Source organism: Vombatus ursinus, unplaced genomic scaffold (assembly GCF_900497805.2).
Source record: "Vombatus ursinus unplaced genomic scaffold, bare-nosed wombat genome assembly UNPS02014931.1, whole genome shotgun sequence".
Classification (NCBI taxonomy): Eukaryota; Metazoa; Chordata; class Mammalia; order Diprotodontia; family Vombatidae; genus Vombatus; species Vombatus ursinus.
Genome location: NW_020954709.1, coordinates 126,923 through 148,645, shown reverse-complemented (window position 1 = coordinate 148,645; position 21,723 = coordinate 126,923). Strand labels below are relative to the sequence as shown.

General features: G+C 35.3%; 1 protein-coding gene across 1 annotated transcript in view; it reads right to left on the bottom strand.

Annotated features, from left to right (window-relative positions):
• Positions 1-4,432: 4,432 nt before the first annotated feature.
• Positions 4,433-21,723, bottom strand: part of LOC114029390 (syntaxin-7) — a 60,268-nt gene continuing 42,977 nt past the window's right edge. The window contains exons 4-10 of the mRNA XM_027843791.1: positions 18,696-18,789; positions 17,373-17,510; positions 15,609-15,661; positions 14,779-14,875; positions 10,987-11,059; positions 9,124-9,206; positions 4,433-5,262 (exon numbers count right to left, since the gene is read on the bottom strand). Of these exons, the coding sequence (XP_027699592.1) occupies positions 5,167-5,262; positions 9,124-9,206; positions 10,987-11,059; positions 14,779-14,875; positions 15,609-15,661; positions 17,373-17,510; positions 18,696-18,789 (634 nt within the window). The 3' untranslated portion in view covers positions 4,433-5,166. The remainder of the gene's footprint in view (positions 5,263-9,123; positions 9,207-10,986; positions 11,060-14,778; positions 14,876-15,608; positions 15,662-17,372; positions 17,511-18,695; positions 18,790-21,723) is intronic.

Here is a 21,723-nt window from a genome sequence, read left to right as displayed (position 1 = left end):
AAACTGAGTTGGAATGGACCTCAGAGGCCACCTAACTAAGCCAATGCATACTTGAACCCAATCCCCTGTACAGAATTTTCCCATGTAATCATCCCAGTCTTTGTTTTAAAGACTACAGAGAGGGGGGAACCCATTTCCTCCAAAGGCACCTCATTCTACTTTTGTATCATTCTAATGGTGAGGAAGTTTTTCCTGGTTTCAAGTCTACATTTGCCTTTTTGTACTTTTCACACATAGTTCTACTTCTGCCCTCAGGGCCCAAGAAAAATAAGTCTAATCCATCTTCCAAATGATAAGCAATCTTTAAATACTAGAAGACTGCTATCATGTCCCACTAACCCTTCTACTCTCCATGCTAACCCTAAACTCAAAGCATAAATATTTGTCTTAAGTCTAAAATTGAGTTTTGATTTGGATCTCAAAGTAGAGAATATATCTTAGTTTTGGCCACATAGCTAAGACACCATCAGGGATTTTGTCACAGATAATACAATTACAAAGTATGGAAAGAGGACATTAAGAAGAATAACAACAGCAAATCTCAAACTATATAGTCTTTGAAAACTAATTCTGTATGATGAAAAGATTTCTGGGAGAAAGGAGTGGTATACACAAAGCAATTATGAAACACAAGACTATATTTAATTAGTCAAAGTTGGAAGGGCAGAGAATCAAGGCAGCTACGTTAGGATTTCCACACTTCATGTATTCAAAACCAGTTTCTAACACTTAATAGCTGTATAAATAGGAGAAAGTCACTTAACTTTTCTGAATTTTCTAATCCATGAAATGATTAATTTAATAATATGCCCTGCTTCATAGGGTTGTTGTAAGGTTCAAATGCTCTGCAAACCTGGAAGATTTCTATGTTGGTGATTGTGATTGTGTGGGTGAATTATAGGCCTCCAAAATAGAAGACACCTTAGAGATCACCAGCTCTGCTTTCTCATTTCACCAATGAGAAAACTGAGAACTATACAGGTTGAAGGGCTTTCTCAAGATCACCCAATATTTGCACAGTAGGGATTGGCCCAAAAGTGCAAAAGTACTCAGAGAACTTTGAACCCAAGTACTCAAGGTATAATAGAGTTGGAGTCCTATTCTGCCACTTTCTGTATGACCTTGGATTTAAACCTTCTGTTCTCACTTTCTGTATCTACAAAATAAGTGGATTGGACTAGACCAGGGATGGGGAACCTACAATCTTGAGGCCACACGTGGTCCTCTAGGTCCTTGGGTGAGGCCTTTTGACAGAGTCCAAGTTTTACAGAGCAAATCCTTTTATTAAGGGGATTTGTTCTGTGAAGTTTGGATTCAGTCAAAGGGCCGCACTTGAGGACCTAAAGAACCACATACAGGTTTCTTACCGCTGGACTACATTGAGGTCAAAGTTTCCTTCCAGTTCTAAATTTTTGATTCTATGATCCTCTGATTCCAAAGTAATACTTCTTTCCACATCATGTGATAGCTGTTCTCCCAGGAGGTCCTATCCAGAACTAGAAGTACTCCTAGGGCACTTAGGCATCAAGTCTTGGAGGCATCTTTTCTTGTAGTTTAGTTGCCCAGAAGCTACAGCAAAGGTAGGAGGGGAAAAGGTATAACTTTGATGAAGCAGAGAAGGGAGCTATCAAGAAGAGCATCTGTACCCAGATGCGAAGAGAGCATTTTGTTAACATTTTCTTAAAATTAAAATATTCACTTTAAATATAATTCAAATAATGTGGAGTTTATAATATTACAGGAATGTTTAAATTTTGAACTTTTATTTATATTACTAAGTTTAGAACTTTTAACAATACAAAAAAAAAGTAGTATCATGCTCTCTTTTTAGCTCGTAATAGTCAAAACCTCAGAGACCACAAGTCTGAATGAATGGGAATAATGCACAATAAGGCTAGAAAGGAGGGTTGGGTCTAGGTTTGAAGTGCTTTAAAAGCTAAATGCATGCACTTATATTTGCTCTCAGGTCCAAGAGGGAGCTACTGCAGTTTATTGATTAAGGGAATGATATGTTCTGTTCTTTGGGAAAAATCATTTTGGTGGATGTGTGGAGCTGGATTAAAGTGGGGAGAGATCTGAGGCAGGGAGACCAATTAGAAGATTGTAATAGTTCAGGCAAAAGATAATGAGAATATGAACTAGGGTGATGGCTATGTGGGTGGAAAGAAAGGGTTATATGTCAATGGAAATATGGTGGTGCCCTCGAAAGTAATAATGAAGTTTAGAAAAGTGAAAGTAATAATGAAATTCAGAAAAGTTTTGAGGGAATGATACCAAGTTCTTTTTTTAAATGTGCTGAGTTTGAAGTACCTATGAAATATCCATTTCAAAATGTCTAGTGGGCAGTTGGTGGTATAGAAATAGAGCTTAGGAGAGAAACTGTATATGTGTATGTATATGTATGTATATGTGTATAAGTGTGTGTGTGTGTACATACCCATACATATGTATATCCCAGTATATGTCATCGTCAAAGAATGGACTAAATCCATAGGAGTTGATGAGGTTACCAAGTGAAATAGTATAGAGAAATAATAAAAAGGAATCAAGCTAGAGCCCTAGGGCACAGCCCTAATTAGGCAGTGTGATAAATATGATGATCAAAGAAACTGAGGAAGAGGAGTCAAACAGTTAAGAGGAGAACCAAGAGTAAGCAGTCTTGAAAATATAGAAAAGTATCCAGGAAGAGAGTGGTCATCGGTGGCTGAGAGGTCAGGAGGAATTGAGAATTGAGGAAAAAAAGCCATTGGATTTGGCAACCAAGAGACCTCTGGTACCTTTGAAGTGAGAACTTTCAGTTGAGTGATGAACTCAGAAGCCAGATTGCATAGTGTGGATAAGTGAGAGGAGAGGAAGAAAAGAAAGCAAAGTGTACACAATTTTTGCTCTAGGAGTTTGAGAAAGGAGGGAAACCGAGTGAACACTAGTTTGAGGGGATGGTAGGGACTATCTTTTCAAGAATGATGAAGGAAGATTGGTGTGTCTATAGGCATGAGGAAACCAACAAACAGAGATGGAAGAGAGGGGGGATGATTGTGAGGGCACACTGTTGGAGTATATGGAAGTTTATGTCAATTAAGTGAGGGAAAGACAATCATCCATATGTTTTCAAATAGATAAGTTAAAAATATAAATAAAACCTCATTATTCAGAAGCCCTCTGATTTAGAATTTTGTCTATCTAGGCTAGGTCTATCTTCTACAAAGTATTTGCTAATATTTGTATTTGCTAGTATTTGATCTATCTTCTACAAAGTATTTGCTAAGCAAATTAATGTAAAAAAAGATTTGAGATGAAAATATTTACCCTAAGAAAAATTACTTTTAAATATTTTAATTGTATTTATTCAATTCTGGGGAAAAAATATTAAATGCCCAGGGTACTGTGCGAAGCACTGGGAATACAAAGATTAAAGAAAAAAATAGACAGCCTCTGACCTCAAAGAGATCAGAGTAGGAATATACATACACGTATATATACATCAAGCATGGGAGAGAATGTGCACAAACATATGGACTGGAAGAGAGCAGGAGGAAATGACAAGGAGTCTAGTTTGGGTAATACAGAGTGTGGGAAAAGGGGAGCTTTCCAAAATAAGGCTGAAAGGGAGATGTGTACACAATTCATTTCTGGGGACAAATTGGTCTTATTTAGTAAAGCACGTACAGTGGAACCTCTTTGATAACAATGGGTGATTTGAGTTATTTTATTTTTTGGAAAACTGTATTTTTAAGAAGTCCTATACTTGAAATTATCTTCCCAGTTGTCAAGTTTTACACTTTACCTTTACCTTTACCTTTAATTAATTCAAAACAGTGAAAGGGTTTGACCATGTATTTTTTAAAAAAAGATTTTCAGGTAAACTGAGCCTGTAAGTAGAATTTCTATAAAATAGGAATGTTCTACTGCATCCATTTTATTTTTAAAGAGTAAAAGATTCAAGAAGCTGAATCCAAGACAATTTAAATTATCTTTATTTTGGCTGCATAGTTACATTTCACTAAATTAGATAATTTTATTCATTTCCAATTAAAGTCTCATAGTTTGCCATGTAAACAGCGCATTCACTATTAAACTGCTGTACAAGAACATTATAAAATACAGAATCAAAATAGAAAGAATCCACTTTACAATATTCCAGATAATTGCACTAAAACAACATTGATTAAAAACGCTAGTGGGTTCACTGGCAAAACACTCACTCCCCATTCTAATGAAGGATGGTACAAAATGGCACAAATGAGAAAGAGCAAAACAACGAAAGCAGAGCGAACTAGCCAGTGTGTTAGTTAACAATGGCAATTTTGATCCATGAACATGTCACTTCCCAGTCAGATATTAGGGAAGATAAGTAAGAACCCACCAAAAAACTTGGGTTTCTGTTTTCAGTGTAGTCATTCAGCAATCAGTTAAGCTCTCTGGAATCCAAAAATTATCAGCTATAGCATTTATTTTTTTTCTCCAAATGCACAGGAAACATTTACAAAGACTATACTTCTCCAAATAGAGTTAAGAGCTAAATACAGCCTATGCAATCACCACCACTCTTCACTGTAGAGGTATTTACCAGGCACGCTACAGCAAATGCTTAATAAATACATATCAGAAGTATGAGACAAATTAAGAACGTGTCCACATGTTGTTTTTCTGGGTTGATATAGGTATCAAAAGAATGAATCATCTAAGAAAGAGTATGTTGGCATCTTTGTCAAGAACTAAGCAGCACACAGATCTGTTAACCAATTTTTTAAGTTGTTTGACAATATTTCCTCCACTAGCCCAAACTGAAATCAGGTATTTTCCTTGGGCCAACAGAAAGTTAGGTACAAGTATGTACAGCAATAGAGATGCTCACATGACACAAGAGTTTTTAATAACAAAATCTAAGTTAACAGTCAACAACTTAAATAATGGGCTGATAGCAAATTTGAATATGGACAAAAATTCAGTAATTGCTGAATTGAAGAATATGACAACAGCAGAAAAATTTAGAAAACATTTCAATATTAGAAAATATTGTATTTAAACCAAAGGAAACTTTCCCTCAAATAAAAATGACAAGATATGGAAACCATAATTTACTCAACAGCTATACAGTGATAAAAACTACAATTAGAGGAAAATTCCTACATAATTTAGGTGATGTAGTGCAACACTGCCCTCCTTTTAATTTCTTTGCAATCCCCAAATGATGACTCCAAGAATCACCAATCCAATGACAACAATAAAAATGATGATGCACAGAGTTTTTCGGGACTTGCGCTGCAGGTAGAAAAAACAAAAAAACAAGAGATGAAAACAGTCATCTTGTGGTTTATCTTTGTAAACCTAGCATATAGTCCTTATATTATAACTAATAGAAAAATAAATCTCAGATGTCAATCCTGTCTTATTTGGAGAAAAGACAACCATTAGTTTTTATATTTTCAAACATGATTTTGAACAATTCCCTTCAATTTCTGTATTGCTATTGTTTTATCAAAAAAACTATGCTTCAATTAAAATTATAATCAAGTTTCTAATTCTTAACTGCAACAATTTCTTCAAATTTAAGGAACTTCTAGGTAGAGACTGGACTGAGTGCACTTAAAATTAAAAAAAAAAGTTTAGAAAACATTTGAATGGAGTCCATAAACTTCATAATTGTGTTGAAATTATTTGCATTCCTAAATTTGGGTATTGGTTAAAAAGCATAGGAATAGATATTTGCTTAATGTGATAAATATTAGACTCCAAACTAATGTTACCTGTAATGTAAAAATACTAGACACCCTCCCAAATCAGGCATAGAAAGGAAGAGTGCCCATCATCGGTATTATATTTGCTCTGGTTATAGAAATATTAACTATAGTGATAAGATAAAAGGAATAAGCATAGGTAAAGAAGAAACAAAATTACTGTCATCTGAAACACAATAGTGTACTTAGAGAATTCTAGACAAGGAATAAAAAAAATAACTGAAATAATAACTTTAGTAAAGTAGTAGTAGTAAAGTACTAAAGTAGTAAAGTAGTAGGACATGAGTCCCATAAAAATCAGTAGCTTTTTTGTATATTGAATATTTTTGTATATTGTATATTTCTAACAAAATGCAGGAAGGGGAAATAGAAACAGAAATACAAAAGAAATTCTATTCAAAGTAACTACAAAATCTATAAAATACCTAGGAAATCAATCTATCAAGGCAGATTTAGGACTTACATGAATAGAACTACAAAAATTATAGAAGTAAAGGAAGACTTAAAAGGAAAATGTTAACTGCATGGCTAGACCATGTCAATATAATAAAAGATAATGAAGTTATTTAAGTTACAGATTTAGGGTTGTGCCAATAAGGAGTTACTTTTGAGAACTAGATATAATAACCAAATTCATCTGAAAGAAAAAAAGATCAAGAATCTCTAGGGGAAGAAATGGAAAAAAAAAAGTAGAAATGATGGGGACCTAATAAGATCAGATTTCAAACTATATTTTAATGAAATAATCATGAGAATTAGTTGATACTGGCTCAAAAATAGAAAAGTAGATCAATGGAACAGATTAGGCATGTAAAGGAAAGCAACATTGAAAATCTTCAAAATTCCAATCAATGTAGTGAGTAATCTTAACTTTATTTCCGAAGATGCGTAATGAAGCATTTCTCCCATCTTTTGGCAGAGATGTGATAGACTAAGAGTACAGAGCAAGACATACAGTTTTAGACATGGCCAATTTGTCAGTGTGTTGCTTGACTATGCTTGTTACAAGAGAGGGTTTCTATTTGGGGTCAGGAAGTGGATTAGTAGGAAGTGATAGAGCTGCAGAGAAAAAAGATATCAATAAAATGTAAAAAAAATCATGGAAGAAAAAATTCAGAAGGTGACAAGATAATTTTATTACTGTCTCATTAAATGTAATGCATATTTTTATAAAAACTATGTATATAATAAAAGCTTATGGTTTCACGTACAATCAATTTTGTCCACCTTTGTATTTTGCTATGTTTCTGATAAGTTCATTTGAAAAAGGGAAAATAAAAAATTAAGTGTTGTCATTAAATACCATTATAAGATTTCTTGTTAAATTTTAAAATTTAATGTTCTTAAGAAATTACTTGGGGAAAAGTGCCTTTCCTTAAAAAATTAGCATTTCCAGAAAGGGCAGAGAGAAGAATGGAATGATAGAACCATAGTGAATCATGGGGACCCAGGGATCTGAATTCTGGCCCAAGAGCAAAGAACTATATTGTCAAAATTTATCATTTTTTTCCTAATGTAATTATAACATGTTTGTCAACATCCCTCCTATCAACAACATAAAAACTAAGTTAAAAGTTGCAACCCCAAAATAAAGTGTAAAACAAAAAATTCCTCGATGATACATCAGACAGAACAGGACATTATGGGGTTACCCTTTCCCATGTCCATGGGTTAGGAATTATGTCCCATTTCTTCAATCTGGACTCAAAAAACAGATTTTCACATTTCTTCTGTCTTTAAATATAACAATATGGAGAAGTCATTTTTATTATTTTTAAAAGGAATAGAAAGATTTGTTAACGTACTCCAAAGGGAATAGGGATGCCACAAAGGCCAATAATAAGCCGTTAAACTATAAGGACTTTCAGAATTCCAGAGACACAATTACTCCTCTCTTCTCCCCTGCCCCTAAAAGAACCACATGTATCAGATTCAGTGACATTTCCAAAATTCTGTTACGGTCTTTTATAAAATTCTATCACTTGCTAAGATCATAGAAATGATGAGCCTATGTGAATAAACACAAGTATTTTAGGAGATAATGGTCCTAAACTTGCCTTCATTTAGTCTCAGTTTCTCTCTTTCAGATCCTAAACTTGTACTAAGCTCCATGACTATGTGAACAGGTTTCTATTATATTCCTAATTTTAATAGGGAAAGTCCTTGGCTACTATTCTAATAAAGATTTACAGCAACTTCCAAATCATCTGATAATAACTTTCACAGCAGCATAGGTTTAAAATCAGGGATCTAATTAAAAAAAAGAAAGAAAGAAAAATAAGCCTTCTCCCTCCTAGGTTCAATCCACCATAGTCACCTCTCTAAAATCCTAAAAAAAAAAATTATCTTCCTGATAGAGAATATTTTCCTAATATTTTCCACCTAAAGAATTATTTTTACTTGAGGGCAATAGAGTATGTTTGTTTGTTTTTAAATTAAAGGACTGTTAGCTTGAGCCCTAGGTCTTTGAGTGAGGCATAGTACCAGATGCAGAATCTTAAATGAGAAAACCTCCAATCAAACAAGTATTGCCTTCTCTCCAGCTACTTTTTATAATTCTTTAGGACCAAATCTCTCAGGTTACAAAACAGCTCTTTACATATGTATGGACAGAATTCAAGTCCCTAAATTCCAACGTTTCATGAAGTTCTATTCTTCCACCTTTGATTACACCCTCTCAGGGACTCTAGAATCAACATAACAGTAATTTTTTTAAGGGGGAGGGGGTGTTAAAGATGAACTAATAAAATATCCACCATTCACTGACCAAACTAATAATACTTGTTTGGGTACTGCAGAATTTACCTACCCATCTGTCTGCCAGTATGCTTTCTGAATAATCTAGAGGAATAACTCTAGGACAGAGAATGACATTATCTCTTTGGTCCCTCAGGCTATTAAATAACACAGTGAGGGTCACTATCAGGCCCAAGGAAACAGACAAAAAAGGAGGTAGAGCAAAAGTAAATGTAGAAAGAAGGAAGGGGAGAGAAAGGAAAGTGGAGAAAGAGAAATGAAGGTGGTTTATTGACAGGGAATAGTGGAGTGCCACCTGTATTTGCTATAGTTAAATGAGCTACCCTTGCCTTAAGTTACGAAGGCAATTCAGCTTTGTATTTCAATCAGTCTCCTACTGTTAATAACTATGCCTACAGTTTGCAGGCATGCTGATGGCATGAAAAGAAATGAGTTAGGAAACTGACCAGTCCTTTTTCCAGGCTCTTTTCTATTCCATTAAACTCTAAATCTCCAAAAAAAAACCCAAAAAACAAAAAACCCTTCTTTAAGATTTTTGCTTTAAAAAAAAAAGGAAACAAAAAATATAATTAGAAAGGTTAATATTGGAAATGATAACAGATAGAGATATGTGAATTTGCATCATTACCTGATAATCCGCAGCCCTTGATAGCTGCTGGTTTGCCTGCTGGATATGTACCTCAGCATTTTCTACATTGGCTTCTATGCTGTCTTTAGAAAAACACAGACATGTATATATTAATTATGCTCTCCAAATGTATATTTTCCAATTCTAGAGTGGCCCCAAGCATTCCTCTTCACTCAACCAAGATCACTGAGATCTTTGATTTTCAAAAGCAGCAGATTTACTCAAAGCTGACCATTTGATCATTTGAGGTGATCTGAGTTTCTGGTTTTCAAAATCTAGCCATTATTGTTTATTATTGACATGCCTCAAGGCCAATGCTGAATAAAATAAAGAATAAAATTTGATCATTTAGACTTGTAATGGAATTCTGATGCTCACTCTATTAATCTCCAATAACGCCTACAAAATAGAATACTAAATGTGGTAATTAATATCAAAACTCATCACCACTGGGAACCTAACAATTTATTTCATCTCTTTCCCATCACTGAAATCTTTACTGAGTAGATATGAAATAATAATTGATCCCTCCCAAGAATGATGCCTCACTCAGGACAAAGAAAATACGGACACCAAATGTAAATGTTTAATTGCACCACACAGCAAAATCTGTACCACTCTCTGGTTTAAATAACAATAACAGTTATAATAGTTAGCATTTATATAGCACTTTAAGATATGTAAAGTGCTATACATATGTTATATGATTTAAGATCTAAATGCCTATTAAATGTGGTCTATTTCAGATGGCAAATTCCTGGATTTGAAAGATTATGTTCTATTTAATTTTTGTTCTCTCTCTCATTCACACACACACACACACACACACACACACACACACACACACAAACACACATACATCTTTAATTATTATTATTTAAGATAAAAGGAACAGGAAATTATGTCATTCACCAGCCTCAGGACTATAAATTCTTGGAATTTTTTTCAGTGGCCTGATGAGGTAGGAAAAGAAAGCTATGGTGACCAGATTTAGTGTTTTTAAGTCACACAGCAAGGGTTAAAGTTGAATAATGTGATATCAAACACAAATTGGATCTGCTTTTAGATCATACATTGGATTGAAGATTACAGTTGGAAGAGACCTCAGCTCATTTAGTCTAATCCTCTCATTTTGCAGATGAAGAAACTGAGTCCCAAGAAATAAAGTGACTTGCCAAGATTTCACATGTAGTGACTCCAAATCCAGTGTTCTTTCCTCTATATCACATTACCTCTAACACGTATCTTTTATATGATGGAAATATGTCAGTTCCAGGACTTTCACAAAACTAGCTCAATTTAAAACATCATTTGTAGACAACAAAAATCTTCTGTTTATTTTTAAAAAGACAAATGTAGCTTAAAAGAAAAAGAAAAAAATGCACAAAAAATATTCTCTCAAAAGAAATGCTGGATTAATCCACAAAATCCCAGGTTTCCAGTAGACTTTTGTTAATTGTTAGGTCAATTCAAATTGAGGTTGGGATGGAGGAAGGGCACTGGGAGAAGACTTGACTCAGAGCTACTTAAAGTCAGTTAAGACTGTGCTCTCTTAGAAGCAGAAGAAGCAGAAGAAGCAGCAGCAGCAAGAGGTTCCCTCACTGGGTCTCTTGACTGATGCCTTTCACTACTGCCAGCAATAATTACTTGTGCCTCCAACAAATACAAGCCCAAAATTTGTCCCCATACATCCAGCAAAGCACTGGAACTAAATAGCACAGTCAACATAAAGTCCTGTGAGATTGAGTAATGGGGTTGATGTACTCCCTCTAGGGAGCCTAAGGAGAGGAAAAAAGTAAACCTGGGGAGAAACCATTTGTGAAATCAGCTTTCTGTTGGTGCATCTAAATTACATGTGCTTACCTATCACATCTCCTTGCTCATGAATCATCATTCCTAAATCCTTAAATATTTCATTTATATCCATAATATCAGCCTGATGGGGAAAGAATATAGTAGTTGGTTAGTAGCAGAAACTAAGACCTTCATACCACCCCATTCCTACTATCTTGCCCCACCCCCACAAAATACACATAAACACACATTTTCATATCAGTATATGCTTCAAATCTGTAATAGCATAGATAACTTCAGAGAAGAAGTTACTACTGTACTGAATAATTGAGAAGCCACTCATCATCAGAGCTCATTCTCCTGAGGTATTGGTTTACGGTTTTTATCATGTTGCACGCACCATCCTACTACCTATGATGGAAATTCTTGGGATTCTGTTTAATACCCATTGCTTCCCCTTCTCTATCATTATCTCTATCATTAAGAAGTTTTCCACTTATCTCCAAACTCCTATGCCCTTTGTCTTTATCATTTACAACTGCTACTCTCTGCAAAGAAAAAGAAATCCTTCCCCAGCTTGCTCACATTATGCTCTCAGTCATACACTCAGTTTATTCCTCTCCTCCATTTTCCCCCTTCCATTATGCTCACTAGAACTATTTTATGATAAACTATCTAATATCACAAACTTTGTCCATGAGTTTCACCTCCATGCCTTTTCCTTAAATAAAATCTGGCTTTAAGATAAAAGGAACAGGAAATTATGTCATTCACCAGCCTCAGGACTACAAATTCTTGGGATTTTTTCCAGTGGCCTGATGAGGTAGGAAAAGAAAGCTCCCATCTGGCCACCCCTCTGTCACTGGCACAGTGGCAGAAATATAGCAGTCTCCCTACTCCTTTATCTCTTATACCCTTTTTAGAACTTGTTTTACCACTGTCATCCAAGAACTTTGCTCTCTTTGCAGTCCCTGCCTACTTATATTAACTCTCTTCAAAACCTCACTATCAAATGATCTCCTTGACATACCCATCTCCTACCACTATCCTTACTGACTTCAGCAACTGATGATTAGCCTTTCTCAATGAGGGTACATTTCTGGGACATAATAAAGAACATGACAATTTTTCTGAAATGGAATAACCAGTACCCAATTTGATGACTCACATGGGGATAAGTGATATTGCCAAAAGAAATCTGGAGAGCACTATTAAAGGATTATAAAGTTATGAGGATGAAACCGAGACTACAAGGTCACACAGGTGGTGTTTTCTTCACCACTGCCAAATGAAGATAGAGGCTTCAAAAAGGCACTTTATGAAGGGAACAGCTAGTTAAGAATATGTTGTTTGAGAACAAGATTTGGATTTCCTGACCAGGGTGTGATGCCCTTGGAGTAAAAACAAATAAGTTGAATGATGAGGATGGGGAAAACACAGTCAGATAACAGTTCAAAGGAAAAAGATCTAGGGTTGATTTTTTTGTTTGTTTGTTGGGCATTGTAAGCCCAACACAAATCAATAATGTAAAAAGAGAGCAAAAAAAAAAGTGACGTTCGTCTTCATTTTCAATCATAAAAGCATAGTATCTAGAACAGCAGCTCTCAACCTTTTTGGTTCAGGATACCTTTACACTTTTAAAATTATTGAAGACCCCACAGAGCTTTCGTTAATGTGGGTTATATCTATCCATGTTAACTATATTAATGTAACAACTTCCCTCTGAGATTGTAGTCAATTTACTCTGTGTGTGTGCGTGTGTGTGTGTGTGTGTGTATCAAGGTCCTGATTTGTGTGAATCAATTGTCATATTTTACATAATTATAACTTTGATTAGTGTACATTCAAATATATGCAACCATTTCAGAGGATTCATTGTTTGTACTAATAAGGACGTATAAATATCTTGTTTATACATAGTTATTTGCCTGATTTCTCTTCCATTAGACTATGAGCTCCTTGAAGGCAGAAATTATTTTTTTCTTTTCTTTGTGTCCCTAGTGGTTAGCAGATGGTGGGGGTTAATAAATGCTTTGTGGTCATTGTTGTTGTCGTTGGAGATGCAAAAGCAAATAATCTAGGATATGATCCATGTGGGAATTCCCTCTAAGAACACAGGTTGCTTAGATCCTAGACACACAGAGACTAAGTGACTCATCCAGGGTCACAAAATTAGTATCAACAGTAAGATTTGAATCAAAGTCTTGCTGATTCTAAGACAGATGCTACTATTATGAATTAAGAATAAGGAAATAGGATCTACAAGTATTTTAAATCAAGTGATTTTAAGGTAATTGGTATATTTAAAACATAAAAGTTCATTATAGGATCATCATCATAATAATGATCCTAATAGTTCAGATTTATATAGGTTTACAAAGCATTTTGGGTCTAAGAGGAACCTTACAGATCATCTAATCCCCCTTTGTATTTTACAAGTGAAAAAAATAGAGATGCAGAAGATAAATGATTTGCCCAAATTCAAACTCCGGGAGTGGGGAGGAGGGGAGAGGGGAAGTGGCAGAGATGAGATTTGAGGCCATGTCCTCTAATTCAAAGTCCAGTGCTCTTTCTATTATACTATTCTCTATGTGATATCTTCCATAGCACTTTAGACATTTATTATTAATAAAATTAAGACACTAAAATGTCTTCTGATTTCTTCAGTCATCACAGAGCTATCAAATGTCCCATAGGATAATCCATTCCTTTTTAATTGTTTAAAGTTTCCAAACAAGAATATTTATTTTAGTCCAGTAGAGGGCACCTAAACCCACATACTCCCTTCTTTAAAGGTCCACATCAAATATAAGTTCCTACAGGAAGCTTCTCCTAAGGCAGGGGTGGGGAACCGAGGCCTCAAGGCCACATGTGACCTTCCAGGTCCTTGGGTATGGCCTTTTCACTGAGTCCAGGTTTTACAGAACAAATCCTTTTATTAAGGGGACTGTTCTGTGAAGTTTTGATTCGGTCAAAGGGCTGCACTTGAGGACCCAGAGTGCTACATGTGTCCTTGAGGATACAGTTACCCCACCCCTGTCTTAAGGCCTCTCCCTATCAGATTTTCCCCTTCTCCTTCTTCAAAATTCTCACAGCACTCTCTAGAACTCTCTTCTGTCTATATAATGTTCTACTCCGAATCATGTTTATTTATACAAATGCCTTATTCTCCACTCTGTGCCCCAATTTGTCATTACTTGATAATACATTTTTGGAGAATCAGAGCTATGTAATTTTTCATTTCTACCTTCCTAACATTTGTAGATTCCACCCGAGGCCACTTAGAAATTTTTATATTTTTTTCTACCTAAGTTATATACACATATAAGACACCATTGTATAGAATAATTTGCAGTATGAGGATATATATATACATACACATATACATATACATATACATATATGAAGTAACAGAAGAATTATATAGTTCCAGATTCAAAGTCACCCAGTATAGGTCATATGATACTAGGAACCACCCAGAATCCATAGACTCTCCCTTTGCATGTATTCCCCACAATTATTTTCTTGTGGCTCTAAATCACTAGGGACTACTGTGCTTAGCTGACTAAAGAATATCCAATAACTTGACCCTTGCCTTTTTTTTTCCATAAATGCCCTATGGCCTTGCATCTTTTGTCTAAGTACAGCTTGCTTTTCTAAGAAATACAGTCCATTTCTTCAAAAAGGAATGATTTTAATGTCTATACTTCAAAAGGTGACTTATTTACGTTTTCTCCTGACATAATTTTCTGTCCTTTTCTCTCAACTCACTGTCCATTTTTAAGGCACTAAAACAGCCCTGGGAAGACCTTACTGTAAGTGTACTTGGCTCTTATGGATGAAGAGGACAGCATAGCTTACTTCAAGTTGCCTAATGGAAGATTCTCTCTCTTGAATAAGGCGGAGATCATCTTCTGTAATGTCTTCATCCTGCAGCTGAGCTTGGGGTTGGGTGTGACTAGAGAAAGAGGGAGGGAAAACACAGGTTGGGTTTAGGGGGAAAAAAAAAAAAACTAATTAGACTCATATTTTATGTATGAAGATTTGATGGTTTAGAATTGCTTATGTGAAAGTTTTCTCAACATAATGTAAACATTAAACATGCCAAATTAATCTTTCCACTGACAACATGTTATGCTGTTTCAATCCATATTGATCTTAGTCTCATTTTTACTATTCTAAGAAGTATATTTGAAAACTGAATATTTCTTCTGATTTAATTCATTGTAGATCTAATATTTTTTTAATTTAAAAACAAAACAAGACCAGTTACAAATTGTCAACGATAATTTACTTTGACCTTACAAATTTCCACTAAACCAAAATACTTTTCATTCAAGTGTTTTTGTTTTTGGTTTTTTTTTTTTTGGCTAGTCAATGGGGTTAAGTGACTTGCCCAGGGTCACACAGTTAGTAAGTGTTATGTATCTGAGGCCGGATTTGAACTCAGGTCTTCCTGAATCCACTGTGCCACCTAGCTGCCCCCATCCAAGTGTTTTAAAGATGACAATTGTTCTGAAATTTTTTTCTTTAAGGAATTAATGTTCAACACTTGTCTTCAAATTTATTATCATTTTTGTAAGATGTTACATTCAAAGTTTTAATTTTGGCTCAGAGGGTTTCTTTTCACTACAACAGTTACAAATTTGAACATATCTTTTAATTAACATAATGGCAGGGCTCTCATTTACCTTTCCCAAGACACAAGATTCCCATCTTTAGAACTATCTTCAGGAAAACCACCCTGTGTGATTTAATGATAACATGGAATGTGAAGGGGAAAAAGGAGAAGAAAAAAAGAGAAGAGGGAAGAAAAAGTTATAATTCTCTTGATAAAATTATGAAAGTTACTGTAAACAGATACTTAGCATATGGTGTTATAAAACAGAATTTGTTTTAAATTTGCCATGCTATTAGAAGAAACACAAAAAACTTAACTTAGCAATGTATTCATAACATATGCTATGTAGAACAAATGATAAATACTAATCTGCTAAATATAGAGTACTCCCTTGAAACCATTATCATCATTGGTAATATTAGTTCTATTTCTTTTTAAGGTAATTTAAAATCAGTTTAACTCTGAAATGTTTGTAGTTTTATTTTGGATTCCCAATCTATCAAAAACATTCTTCACAATTATATTAATTTCATTTGTATCTATGTAACATCTTTGCTCAATTTACTTGAAAACTTTTCATAATAATCACATCAGAGTGGCAGAATCCACAAAAAGACAGAACGAAACAACTTTTCAGCGCAGGACAACTTATAAAGTTGGCAGGAAAGGTCTGTTGCACCAGGGTGAAAGTAGGAACAGAGTCCAGAGCAGGCCATGCCAGCACAGACTGGGACCCAGCAAACCATGAGTGGGCCCAGGGGTGACTGAATCAGTGGGAGCAGTGGCAGTTTCCAGACCTCCCACAGATGGTAAAGGGATCGATCAATGGGTCAGAAGGAGATTTACAGGGGTTCCTTCACTGGCACCAGGGGCAGCACTCTATTGCGTTGCCTATTCTTGGATCTGGGTTGCGGTCGTGGGTTTTAGTCCCAGTGCAAGGTGGAGCCCTAGCAGAGCAGATCTTGCAGCCCCAAGGAAGCAGGGACCCTGGTCACAGTTCAAGGATTGAAAAGAATGCTTGTGGTCGCTCACAAACCAGTACACAGTACAGGAGAGAAGTAAACACACCTCTCCCTAGATCAGACCACCTTGGAAGAGCCAACAACTTACAGGTCCCCAGAATTACCTCGGAAGACAGCTGCACAAAAAACCTGAAGCTTGGGATAGTGCCCCCTCCACTTGGGAAGCACAGCCCTCACTTTAGCATAGAGTTAAAAGTTAGGAAATAGGCTGTAAAATGAGCAAACAACAGAAAAAAAAATTGTCCATGGAAAGTTACTACGGTCACAACGAAGGTCAAAACACACACTCAGAAAAAGACAATAAAGTCAAAATTTCTGCATCCAAAACCTCAAAGAATAATAATCACACAACCAGATAGGCAGATATTAGCATCATTGGCTACATGCAGAAAACTTCACTGTGAAATTCAAGTTTTGGGTTGTATGATCTCCAAGAAGGAGGTGCTCCATGAAGGGCAGGCTATTTGAAGAATTCTAAAGTGTACTGACACAGGAACAGACATAATAATTATAAAATGCATTCTATTCTCTTGATTCTATAATTAGGTCAGAAAGAGGTAAAAATAAAGGAAGATGAAAGGCTTCTGCTTTCAGGATATACTTAGTCCACATGCTTCAGAATTTGACAACTTGCCAAAGAATGGATTCACCAAAATCTTCACTGTGCATATGGCAGGCACTCAACAAAATTTTTCTGAACAAATGAATATTTTTGTCAAACACAAAATGATTAAGAACTGATATACACACTGTCTAATCCCTAGAAAGGATTATGATATTTTTATTCTAACCATGAATTTTCAGATACTTACAGAGACCCTGGAACTGGCTCGTACTCTGGCAACAAAATCTTTCTCTTTTTCTGCAGCTTGTCTTTGGACCTTCTGGAAGTTTGTTAGTGAAGTTGTAAATTCAGCAACTAGGCGATCTTTCTGTATTTTCCTTTGACGCTGAAGAAAAAAAAATAGGTTTACTAGAATTAAGCTGTCCAATCTACAAGATGTGCTAACATTTTGTTTTGTTTCATTTTTCACTATTTCCATGTTCATAATTAGTCACCTAATGAAGTCACTTTCCATTGGCAAAATACAAAGTAATTCTTAAGAGCGACAGGTCATTGTTTAGCTTTGAAATGTCCCCAGCACCTAGCATATTACTTTGTATGAACTAAGAATTTAGTAACTGTTGAATGAAGAAATGAATGAATGGTTTTTATTAGCATCCTCATGTGCAATGCATTTCCGGGTTGCTGGATTTCTTGCCCGATGCTTACTATGCAGCTAGGTATAACACTGGATAGAGTGCTGGGCCTAGAACCAGGAAGACATAAGTTCAAATCTGGCCTCAGACACTTACTAGAGTGTGACCTTGCATAAGTCATTTAATCTGTTTGCCTCAGTTTCCTCAACTGTAAAACAGTGATAACAATGGCAAGGTTGTTGCTAGGATCCAATGAAATAATATTTATATAAATGCTTAGCACAGTGTCTGGCACACAGTAGGCACTCTATAAATGTTTATTCCCTTCTCCTTCCCTAGGCAGCACAATGGATAGAGCTCTAGACTTGGAGTCAGGAAGATTTGAGTTCAAATTTTGCTTCAGACACTTATTAGCCATTTTTTCCTGGGCAAATTACTTACTCTGAGGTCTCAGTTTCCTCATCTGGAAAATGAGAATAATAATTGCATCTACTTCACAGATTTATTGTGAGGATCAAATGAGATGACTTGTAAAACTCCAAACTTAAATGTTCTAGGCAAAGCTAGTTGTGGTTAATTTTTGACTACTACAAAATTGTTTAAGCACCTTTTTCTTCAAGAGAAACACTCAATAAACTTATCTTGGTGACACCTTCCAAACTCCACATTATATAGACAAAAGAATATAGAAAAAGAAAAGAATACTCTAATCTTGAATAACAAAGTGTTTGGAGAACCAGGAAAGGAAGCATCATGCATATGGTTAATTATGGATTAAGGCTACTGCTTAGAAATATTTTTTTTTCCTTTGTGAACTAACCTGCAACAACACTTAAAAAAAATGGTGGCCAATATACTATTAAAATAGATCACAATACAATTTAATAATTTATTTTATTGTAAGCACATTACCAACATGTCTAAAAGTTTGATACCTGTTCACTTGGAGTGGTGGGCAGAGATCCAAACTCTTTTATGTACTTATCTGTTTCTTTAGCAAGTTGGTTTGTATACTGTTGCTTCTGTTGCCTAGCGAGAAAACAAAAGTATTATAGCTAAAAAGTTCAGGAATACATTTAAGTCAACAACTCTGCTGCCCAAACCAACTCCAATTAATGGTTTTCTACAGAAGAACTGTTTAAAGATGGTCCTAAAATATTGCAGAAAAACATCCTACCAGGTCTATTATATCATAAGCACTGAGTGGCTAGTCTGCTTATGGTTATTAATCACTGAAAGGTGGAAATAAAAACTGGTTAGTAACCTGAGGACCATAGAACATCAGAGTTGTCAGGAGCCTCTGAGTTCACCTAGACCAGTTCTGCCATTTTACAGATAAAAAAAAACTAAAGGTCAGGTAGGACAAGTGACTTAACAGAGTACCAGCATCTCAAAGCCTAGACTAAAGCTAGGCCTCATGACTCATAGTCCAGTTTTCTTTTTCCTACATGATTTTTAGAGGAATTTTCTAAGTTTTAATTTTATTTTTGTAATATTTGCTAATAACAAAGATTGCACTAATATTATTTGTATGTAGACATTGATAAAAGCAAAATATAACTTGTAAGTAGATGAGAACTCAGAAAAAGAACATATGGAGCTGAGGATTGGGTGTTCAAAGTGCACATTTAAGTAACTTTTTGGACTGTACCTTCTTCTTGTATCTGGCCAACAGTTCCTAATCTTTGACTTCACAGTTTAATTTGCCAGAATGAAAACATTCAGGAAGTTTACTTAATTTCTAAAGACTAAATTATTTTGAATTGGACTATAGTGATAATGGAAACCATTGTTGTACTCATGGACTCAATGTTATAACTTTCTCTGCATTTCTAAAGATTAAATTATTTCAGTTAAGACTGGCTCAAATAGAAACCATAATGATACTAGAAAATTCAAAATTATGAGATTCATGGGTGCCCAGTAATTTTACAATATGTTTATGGACTGAGCAGCTGTCCATGGTGCCAGGGAGGTATTCCAGTTGGCTATAACTGGGTACTTGGTGGTAATAATGATAATTGACAAATATATTTTAAAGTTTCTAAAAAGTTTATATGCATTGTCTCAATAAACCTGAGGGAGGCAGTACTATTAATATTATCCCCATTAAACAGATGAATAAACTGAGGTTCAAAGAGTCTAAATGACTTGCTCATGTCCCACAGAGAGTATCAAAGGAAGGATTTGAATACAGGTATTTCTGACTCTAGGGCAGCTAGGTGACACAATGGATAGAATGCAGAGCCTGGAGTCAGGAAGATCTAAGTTCAAATCCAGCTTCAAATACTTACTAGCAGTGTGTTCCTGGGCAAGGCACTTAACCCTGTTTGCCTCAGAGTTCTCATCTATAAAATTATCTGGAAAAGGAAATGGCAAACTGATCCAGTGTCTTTGCCAAGAAAACCCCAAATGGGGTCATGAAGAGTTAGACATGACTGAAATCACTCAACAACAACAACAACAACAACTTCCTGACTCCTGGTCTAACAGGTATAGCATATTGCTTCATACTTCTCAGAAGTGGCTATCCAGCTTTTATTTAAAAACCTCCAGTGAGAGTGAAACTACTATTTCCAGGGCAACCCACTTTTATGCAGCTCTGTTAGTAAGTTTTTCTTTACATGGAACTAAAATCTTTTTCTCCAAACTTCTACCACCTAATTGTTTCTTCTTCTGTATTCTGGGGTCAAGAACCCTTTTTCCATAGATAGTTCTTTAAATACCTATGGAGAGCTATCATATCCCACCTTAATTTTTTCATGTCTATTCTTCAACTAAAGAATGCCCCATTCCTTAAATTATTAAAGGTGGAATAATCTCAAAGCAATTCACTCCTTAGATTATCAACTTTTTTCCCCCTAAATGTAATATCCAGAATGGAACATTGCACAGCAAATGTAATCTGACCACAGCACAGTCTGTATCACCTTCCCTTACCTTCCTGGATACTATTCCTCTCAATGCAGCCTAATGTAAGGTACTTTCTTTTTAAGGTATTGCCTTTTTCATATGGAATAGTTTAGTGCTAAAGGGGGTAGAAAAAGTGTTATATTAATTGCTAAAGTAGATATGTCTCTGTCATTGCTGAATATTTTGATATCTCAAAGGAGAAGGAAAAGAATTTATTTAATAAAAACTGTGAAAATAGATATATGAAGAAAGTATTCAGATATAATTTAAGCAGTTTTAGAAGAAAATTAACTGTGGTATAAAGATAAAGACTTAAATTGCCTTGTGAAGAATGTAAGTAAGGTTATGACTAATATTATGATTCAGGATAACAGTGAAACTAGGGACTACAGTGAACTCATTCCCCCTCCATACATACTCTACCAACACTAGTCAGGGCAGTTATAAGCAAACAAGTGTTGGTGCATATATATGGCAACTGGGGTTAACTTTGCTCCCAGATAGATTGATCTGAGACCTAATTCTGGACCAGATAGACAAAGGGAGTATAAAGGTAGTTTTTGAAACATTGGCTGGGAGCACCTGAGACCCCAGGGAACCTCCTTGTTGATTGAGATATTATCAAATGCTTTACTGAAGTCTAGGTATAGCGTTCCTCTGATCTTCCAATCTAATACTCTCATCAATGGTATGGGGTTGGTCTGGCCTACCTTGTTTTTGAAAAAGACCTAACATCTTCTCTAGAGATTGATTAGTCGCTTCTTTAAGAATATACTCTAAACGTTTTTGAGAAATTGAGTTAACAAACAAATAATTAATTAAGCACCTACTGTGTGCCAGATATTGTGCTAGACACTGGGGATACAAATACAATGAATACAACAATGCCTACTCCCAGGGAACTTACATTCTAATGAGGGAAACAAATACACACACACATAATAAAGAGAATAAATACTGTCAGTCAGTCAACAGCTATTTATTAAACATCTACAGTTCCAGGCACTGTGCTAAGTGCCAGGGATACCAAAAAAAAAAAAAAAAAAAAAA